General features: G+C 36.9%; 1 protein-coding gene across 1 annotated transcript; it reads left to right on the plus strand.

Annotated features, from left to right (window-relative positions):
* The first annotated feature begins 807 nt into the window (after positions 1–807).
* On the plus strand, positions 808–4,613 carry LOC140147742 (uncharacterized). The gene is made up of 3 exons (XM_072169504.1): positions 808–984; positions 2,193–2,392; positions 2,564–4,613. The coding sequence occupies exons 2-3, from the start codon at positions 2,195–2,197 to the stop codon at positions 4,241–4,243; spliced, it is 1,878 nt and encodes a 625-aa protein (XP_072025605.1). The 5' UTR covers positions 808–984; positions 2,193–2,194; the 3' UTR covers positions 4,244–4,613.
* Positions 4,614–10,033: the final 5,420 nt, after the last annotated feature.

Below are 10,033 nucleotides of genomic sequence, written 5' to 3' on the forward strand. Positions count from 1 at the left end.
CACACAGAAAAATAAGCAATCACGCTGATTGGCTGATCAACGCCCTTGACAACAAGTCGGTTGACCCATTGGTTGTCTGTTCGGCGTGTAGTAGGCGACTTTGTCACTTTTACGCGATCGCAATTCACCAGCGCGTACCCCGACCACGGAAGTTTTAAAAAAAAACTTTAGGAGATCCACAGAAATGTTTTCTATGTGTACAGTTATGCAAAGGGACAAACAATGTGCTCTTACCGTCTCCCGAAGATCCACAGAAAATGATTAGTGTGAATTGCCCTGAGTAATTTAATTTGATTTAATACACTTCTCTGTGCTATAATTAAAACATCCAATGTTAAAAAAACAATATCAAAAAAAAAAAAGTGAAAAGGTAGAAATCGGTGTTAAATTATTATAAACAAATTTTATTTTGATAAAGATAAAGACCTTAACTTTTTTTCCATTTCAAGGTCATAAACGCAGAGTTGGTATTCACACTATTGCATGAACTGTAAGCTTCTATACTTTTACATTGAACATGCAATCGTATGACTCAGGCAATGCGGGGTTACGCTAGGTTGGATCCTTCAGTCTTTCAACAACTACGCACGGTCATCGGGTTGTGCTCGAATAAGGCAACGTGAAGGATTGTGGGTAAAAGAAGGCGCCGCCATTAGAGGCCAGAAGGATTCAGGCTAGGGTTACGCCGCGTTAGTTAGCATATCTATTGTATTTGTTTACGAGATATTACTTTGATAAAGATAAAGACCTTAACGGTTTTTTTCCATTTCAAGGTCATAAACGCAGATTGCATGAACTATACTTTTACATTGAACATGCAATCGTATGACTCACGCAATGCGGGGTTACGCCAGTTAGTATATCTATTGTATTTGTTTCATACGAGTGCGCAAACAAGAACTGCCGACTTGTTAATTTGTATATGCACTGAGCTGCTCATCTGCACTTCGTCAGAAAGAAGGACCATATCCATGTACTAGTTGGGTAAGTAAAATAAATATCTGGAGTGAAATACGAATAGTTCAGTGTATATAATGTACCAGGCCAACTTCACGCGTAGTTTGCAAATATTGACGCCTTGGCGCTTACAGCCGTCTAATCAACATCGCTAGATTTGAATAGTTGTGGGCGAACGTAGGCAATCTCAATCCCCTCATAAGACGTAAAAACATTGCGTCAATTCCACAGTGTCAAGCTCCTTATCCTAGAACCTATGAATGGCCAAGTGGTCCAAAAAACGCGTAAGATAAACGTGTAAGATTGCATCTTATACGCGTAAGATTGCATCTTATACGTGTAAGAATGAAGCGGGATTTTTAAATTGACGAATCACAGAGTAAGAAATCACAAACAACCAATCATCTCACGCGTAACAAACTTCAACCAATAATATGTAAAGACGTTTTGTAATTTGTAACACCCACGACTTCTTATACGTGTAAGATTTGAATTTTAGTGATGGACGATACGTGATATTATTGGCGGCGTACCGAGGACAAGGAGAGCTCGTCACCAAAATTGTAAACGAGGCATTTTTTTAATTTGTATGAGTACTACAATGTCTTGTATTTTATGACGAATCTCTGTCAGGAATTGTTCCGACTGTTGGTCCGTCATGTTCACACCCCGATTTATCTCCCATTTTATCTACTTTTTTCAGTTATCTGGAGTCAATTATTACTCATATTAATAAAATTTCAAAAGGTGATGGTAAAATAATTACGTTTGCGAAAACTACCGCGGTGCAAATCGATATTGAGGCTGAGATTATTCCACACTCGTCGTACCAGTCAAATCGGAATACCGTCCATCCCTAATAGGCAATTCTTACGCGTATAAGAAATGCTATGGCGAGTTTTCATTGGTCGAAGATGAATACGCGTAAGATGATAGGTTGTTTGGGGTTTAAATATGGGTTCTTTATATATGATTCGTCAATTTAAGCATCCCGCTAGATTCTAAGACGTATAAGATGCGATCTTACACGTGTAAGATGCAATCTTACACGTGTAAGATGCTATCTTACACGTGTAAGGTTACACGTATAATCTTACACGTTTTTGGTCCTCAAATTCTTTTGAAGTACCCCTTTGCTATGACATGTTTGAGTGTGCACAAAATTTTTACTTCTTGCAAAACCTGATCTTGCATATACATGCAAATATCAACTGTTTGTACACTTTAATACATAGAAATGGATGTTCCAAAGGGTCGCTGTTGGCGTTGCGAAGCTCCCAAGACAGATGTCTCGTGTACGAAGTGTGGAATAGCAAAATACTGCCGTGAAAAGTGTTACATCGAGGATGTAGAAAGACACCGCCCACAATGTGAGGTTTGGACCCCAAAGATCTGCTCTAATACAGGCTGTAAAAAGACAGACGGACTAAAGGAGGTAAGACCAAGAATATTAGACCCAGAGTGACACGTGTGGGAGGGCGAAGTAATAGCTTATTTGAGTGTAACTTTAACTACGAATTGTCATTTGTTGTGAAAATTACATAGAAAACTATTATAGTGTAATTTTCTCATTGAGACATACTTTCTTTTCTTCCTTAATTTACAGTGTTCTAACTGCAACAATGCAAGTTACTGCACTACTACTTGCCAACGACAACACTGGTCAAAACACAAACGAGCTTGCAAAGAGAGGGTGGAGTCAATAAATTTTACTTCGGAACTCCTTGAAAAGCTCTTCTATTCTACAGTGCGTGCTGCACCTCGCGGGCTAGGAACACCTTATTACATAGGAAATGCAATTGCCCTGGATCTGTTAAATCTCCAAGAAGAAGAGAAGTCGGATTCCACCGAGTTTGAAAAGGGCCATTTGACGAAAGACTTTTCTATTCTTTCCGCTGGTTGCGGTAATCTTCGCAACTTAATATACACCATCACGTCACTACCAAAAGAGTTTTGCGGAAAGCTACGGGTAACATTGAATGACATCGATCCATTTGTTCAGGCGCGCAATATTTTATTCCTCTTCATGATTATCTATTTCTCCAGTGAGCCTGATATTGCTTCCATTGTCACGACCATCTGGTATTCATTGCATTTACCACAGAAGACCTATGAAATATTGATAGAAAGTCTGCAGATCTTGGTCGCCACGAGCAGTTCAAAGCTGAAAGAGATCTGTCGCGGCATTACCGATGTTACTGACGATGATCTCGATGTGCTGAAGCAAGTCTGGCAAGGTTGGCTAAATATCGATCAACAAGAATCTTCTTGTCGTTCGCTGGCTCTGAGTCTACAACGAAAGCAAATGTTTAATTCTGACCCACACGCTGCTGGCGGAATGGAGACCTATTACGCGATGATTCCTCGACGTCACATAAAATCCACAGTTTCTTGGGTTGATAACGGCGACTTTCTTCCATCTGGCAATGCAGCAAAAAGTCGGCACGAAAATCCAACTTTAACGGGAAAACGATCTAGAGCAGCCGCTCATGCTACGACAGTTGAAGATATTATAGCAGAGTCTAAAATGATGCCAAAAGATGTAGATTTTGTGTATTGTATCAAGTCGGACCTGATGCCCTTTGGAGAATGGGATTATCTAGAAGCTTCTAGATTTTCAAGTGATGATTCACTTACTGTAATGTACCACGGCTACATCACCAATCAGATTGAGCAAGTCATTGAATTTATCCAAGAAAATCGTCTTCATGTCAGTATTCATCTTGGTAGCTGTCTGGCGATTACAGAAGACCAAGTGAAGGGAGAGAAGTTTGACAGGATCTTTACGTCCAATATCAGTGACTACGTAGGTACCAAAACCCTCCTGAATGTAATGAAGCCATTGCTGAGTACTGAAAACAAGAATGCTGTGATCGTCACACAAAATTGGAACTGGGCCAACTTCTACAAGATGGCGTCGGTAAACTACCCTATGTACCTACTTGATGGTAGTTGGAATAAATGGATAGCCGCAGCACGAAAGGACACAGGGACAGATTGTAGCATACTAACAAAGCACTGGTTGCAGGAATACTTCAACAATACTTCCTACTTCGTTGATTATTTGCGTGCCGATTTGATGGCGTGTAATCGTATACACGAAGTTGAAGAGGCACAGGGAAAAGTAGCGACGTTCCAGCAAGTAAAAGGTCAGTGCAGTGGACTTCGTATGAGAGACTTCAGACAACGATTGAACACGGTCGTTCCTTGGCGATATCGGTGTAACGCAAGACCAGTTAACATGCTGCCTGGGACTTCACGAATGCTGGAATGGTATATTGGATAAATATAATTGAACATAGGCTAACAAACATATCATGCATCATAGAAAACCGGATTAATATTTTTAGTAAATCAGTAAGATTAGAGCCAAACGTCTATTTGTACTTACCGTTAAAAAGGACATAAAATACCCATTGTATTTTTAAAGCCTGCTTTATACTTTGTAAGCGTAAAGCACAAGCGAGACTCTAGAATACGAAGAAAAGGCTCAAAATAGGGAAGCTACGATTTTGATTAATGTAGTTAAATTCAATCACTTAATTGAGAGCACTAAACATAGTACATTGATTGAAATCGTACGTTTTTTAATCGATTATCATAAATGCTGGGAAATTGGAAGCAACAGCATCCTTCACGCCACACCAAGAAATAACTGGTACTGACTCTTGCTAAAAATTGATAGCTGCTCGCTATGAACCTCTTGGGTTCTTTTATTTTGCTTGACTTATAACTAGTCTTGAAATATAATAAATTGTTTTCACAATTATTTTAAAATAGGTACCAGTTGGTTTACGGATAATTTACAAACGATTACTTAATATAAACATACGCAATGTGAACAACCTGTAGAGGGGAATGGCAGAGCGCGACCATTGACATTGCCCGAAAGCATCAGTAAAGCACTGTAGCAATCCATGCGTTTTAAATTAACCATTGAATAAAGCGCGCACTTGGGATAGTCGACAGGGGGCCATCGTGGGCAAGCAAGCTTGACCACATTTCCACGCTAGGCAATTTCGACCGCGTGCATGGTTTTGATTTGCAACTTTTGAAAATGCACTGTTACGAGTCGTACTGACTCCAGGCCAAAATCACCTTTTACCCAGATTCACACGAATGCACAACACAAATACACTGTTTGATTAATCTAACAAAATCTAAGTCTTTAATTGAAAGTAAAATATGATTGGTATGACAACAAAATGCACAAACAATACAATCAAATATAATCACTCTTTTAACTAATCAGTACTTAGCCAGCATTCTTTGTCTTGATGGTAATAGAGTCCTTTGTACACTTGCATTTATAAATATCCTTGCGTATAAATTCCTCACACAAAAATGGTGCTGCTTTATCTCCTTGCGCTGCTTTCTCCAAACTTAACTCCTTGCGCAGTTCTCCAAACACTTAAGGGATGGGGTATGAACGTTTGGACAGTATTTATTGTGGGACATTAGAGCACATCAGACATATTGAATTGCATTCTGAATACGAAGAATGTCCTTCTGATATCAAATAATTTTGATTTTTGAAATTCGCAATGTAATACACATTTTATGGCAAATGATTAAAATTGATATTTTTGATATTTAACAGTACTCGAAGTACACTTTATAAATCTGATGATTTATACTTAAAGCGTATGTAGGTGGGATGAAAAGTCGACGATCAATTGAAAATTTTGACTTTTCGTATTGAAGATATGGATTTTTTTTCCCAAAACACCAAACAAAATTATGTCTTTTGGGAAAAAAAACCCCATATCTTCAATATAAAAGGTCAAAATTTTCAATTGAACGTCGGCTTTTCCTCCCAGCTACATACACTTTAAGAATATATCATTAGATTTATAAAATTTACCTCGAGAAGTGTTATATATCAAAAATGTGAAAAATTTCAAATTTTTATAATTTGTCATAAAATTGGTATTATATCGTGAATTTCAAAAAATGAAAATTATTTGATATCAGAAAGACATTCTTCGTATTCAGAATGCAATTCGATATGTCTAATCTGCTCTCATGTCCCTTAAAAAATACTGTCGAAATGCTCAAAACGCTCATTCCAGATCCCTTAACTCCTTGCACCGTTCTCTATCTCCAAAATGGTGCTACTTTCAACATTCACACAATTTCTTTGGGAAACAGGACTGTGTTGCAGTTGTTCCCCTGTTTGCACTTATATTGACAGATGTGTTGTTTCATAAACCAGACTTCAGCAAGTCGACAAGGATATAATTTCCTTTCTTGGAAGAGGTACGCCCTTTGACGTAAACTAGATCTTCTCCGACAACACTGGCGGGCAGTAGTACATTGACTACATAAAATATATCTGGTTCACAATTTCCTTTCTTTGAAGGATTGGACTGTAAGCACATTAGCTAGCCCAGTACACCATTCAACTGTCTTTAATAATTAAGGCTATTGCAGCCTGTCAGATCTTCAGTTTCAGTTTCTGTATCTGTATCCAGATGATAATAATTGTAACCTTGTCCATAAAATCCAAATCAATCCGCAGTAGACTCATGTCTTACTTTGGTCCATTTTCGTAGCTCCGAAATAATAACCATAATTTCAGCCTTCTTCAAAGGCTGAACTTGCAGCACTGTAGGAATTCTCCATGGCCACACTTTGTAATACTCCCTGAGTATCCAGAATAATTATTATGTTCTCATTTTTGAGAGTAAACTACATCAACCACACATTACAATCACATCGATACAGGTCTGCCTAGAATTATTATGAACATTATGTTTTATAGCAACCCATCAGGGATTTTCCCAATGTTCTAATAATAGGCATTGCCGTCATCACTGGTCATTGTTCATTATTACAACATACTGATATCAGGGGATTTCCCCTTGACATAAATGATTAATGATGTTGTTATTGCATTCAAAATTACTCATTTTTACGATCTGCGCATGCTCATTACCCTCTTTAACGTTACCAACTCAAGAAAAGTCGATTTTTTTTCAAAACACAGACTGGAAGTTCAATACACAGAGAGCAGCTTACCAGAGATATTCATGTAGAATTGGTATAAAATTGGTACAAACATGCCTACATGTAAACAGTGGTAAAGAACTATTATAAGTTCAGTTGTATCTTCGTTTGAAAACACTAGGCATGGTGACTGATGGAAATATTCATATGATTGTGATAGACAAACATTATGATAGCAAAATCGATTGAAATGAGTTGAGTCTCAGATGAAATCATGTCTGACCTTAGGGATATTTTCAGAACGTAATCAAATCGTATCTTTCACATTCAAATTTGTTTTCGTATGCTACGGGTGGAGTGTGAATGTTTCCCGTGTTTGGTAGGTTACGTTTCCTTTGGTGTACTTGTTTGTTTGTTTTCTTGTCAATTTCTTTTTGGCATAATTTGTTTTGATGCTACAAAGAAATCAAATTTTCTCGTCATGTGAGATGTATATGTAGGGTGTATCAAAATAAAGTAAACAGTTCGAAAAATGCCACTAGATTAAAAGATGAGGTATGAGATATTTGGTCAAAATGCCTCAGTTGATAGCTGAATCAACATCTTGTCCTCCCACAACTGTAAAATCACTCGTGTGTAACCATTAATAAGGACTCGGTGGCTACTTGTGTGAGCCGAATAAAAATGAAGTTGCGCAAAGTCAAAAAAGAGGAAATCCAGAGGTGTAAGATCAGAAGATCTTGGGGCTATTCCACTTGTGCTTCAAATCAATCCAACGATTGCCAAACACTTATGCAAGGCGTTCTGTCAATTTTACCGCAAAAAAGTTGTCAAACATATCATGTGATTTCCATGTTATTTTAATTGACTTTGCGCAATTGTATTTTACTCGGCTCACAAATATTGCCACCGAGTCGTTATTGATGGTCACACGCCAGTGATGTTATAGTTGTGAGAGGACAAGATGTTAATTCAGCTATTAACCAAACCATTTTGACCAAATACCTTACACTTATTAATCTAGTAGCATTTTGCAAACTGTTTACTTTTAATATTTTGCTACACCCTGTATTAAATGAAGGAACAGAAATCGATGTGAATGCATCAACATTACATTTATTTGTAGTGCTTATTCTGATTTATTTTATCCCATTAACCTAGTTATGTGGTTGTTTGTTTCTTTACTAGGCGTGAAGCCAAAACCTGGTTATAAATATCAGCTTATTCCGATTAATTTTATTCCATTAACCTAGTTATGTGGTTTGTTTGTTTCTTTACCAAGCGTGAAGCCAAAACCTGGTTATCAACAGGATGGATGACAATGCGTTTCTCTTTTCAGAAAACATCCGAATGATACAACCGCTTAAGGGATCGGATAGCAACCGTTTGCACAGTATTTTTTGTGGGACCTGAGAGCACATCAGGCATACCAAATCGCATTCTGAATACAAGAAATAAAATAAACAAAATAAATTATTTATCATACAAATTGATATTTTCGACATTAAAAGTAAACTTTATAAATCTAATGTATTAAATGTACTTAAAAAGTACTTAAAGCCGACCATCATATAAAAAGTTTGACCTTTTGTATTGAAGATACAATTTTTTCCCCAAGAGACCTAACATTTTAGCTTTTGGAAAAACAATGTTTCTAAATATCGCCTTTTCAAACCAAAACTTGGGCAGGCTAATTAGCGTTCATATAAGCTGAAATATATAAAACGTTTACAGAAATTATCGACAGTTACTTCAGAAGAACCATGTTGAATCGCTGCTCTTGCTTATTGATAGTTGAATGATATGCAGTCCAAGACAGTATTTTTCTTATGTAAAATTTTCATTAGTTATGTGTACTTGTATTATGGTACATTTGCTAAGGAAAATTGAATTCGAACAAGTGAAAACATTCTTATTTACATTGATAGTAGTTTTGTATACATTACCTGATGGCCAGGTTTGTGCAAGGAAGTGAAACATGACAATGGGCTATTCCATTTAAAATCCACACTACCCCTGTGGAAGATTTTGGAAAAATCTGCCACATGGGGAGTATGAATTTCAAATGGAATGAGCACATTAGGAAATTCCATTTGAATTTCATACACCCTCTGAGAAAGATTCAACCTGAATCTTCCACTAAGGGAGTGTGAGTTACAAATGGAGCTGCTAATGTGTTCACTCCATTTGAAAATCATACTCCCCTGTGGCAGATATTTCCAAAATCTTCCACAGGGGTAGTGTGGATTTTAAATGGAATAGCCCAATGAATATTTGAATTGATTTAATCAGGTTTCTAGGCACATTGTAAAGAGCCCGGTATAAGAGTAACCTTGGTAATCAGCAGCATTGTTATTATGATAAATAATAAAATATTTACCATGTTACTAATTTTGTTCCCTAATAATTATTTCACATTGTTTGTAGAGTAAATGGTTTTCTTCATTCTTCTTTGTGTTTTTAAACGTTAAACGTTTCAAGTCGTGGATTACAAGGTTTATTTGACACCGCGGCTTTTGTAGAAAAGTGTATCATTATTAACTAAATTAGAACAATGAGGGCGCTATTTATTTTAAGCCTAATTTGCATAATGAAAGGTGGTAAAGACCTTAAAAAACTGCCCAGTTACTAAATTAACAAAATCATAAATGTGATGAAGAACATTAACAAATGGCTATATTATGAAACAAGTGGACAACAATAATAAAATAAATGTTTTAATCAACAAAATATATTATTAATATACTTTGGTTGAGGGCTGGAAAATATGTAGGGGTCATAAACTTTTAGGAGTTCTGAATAGGGGGGGGGTAAACAGTTTTGGGTGTATGAACAGGGGGTGGTGAAGAAGTTTTTTGGCACGTAGGGGAGGGTAAAAACGTTATAATAGTCTTGAAGCAAAAAAAATACAAAAATATTTGCGCGCGCAGTAACCTGAACAAAAGTATTTGGCAAATAAGGGTATTTGATCAGATACTTTATGTATTTTGATAAATCGCTCAATAGTCGGAGATATATAATTATGTTGTGTTAAAATTGCTTTGTCTATAACTTAATTTTGAGGTTTGTGTCAGTTCCTTCTGCTGGTCTGCTCTTTCACTAAAAGGCTGCAATAGAGGTTGTGCAT

The sequence above is a fragment of the Amphiura filiformis genome, chromosome 1, assembly GCF_039555335.1.
Source record: "Amphiura filiformis chromosome 1, Afil_fr2py, whole genome shotgun sequence".
Lineage (NCBI taxonomy): Eukaryota > Metazoa > Echinodermata > Ophiuroidea > Amphilepidida > Amphiuridae > Amphiura > Amphiura filiformis.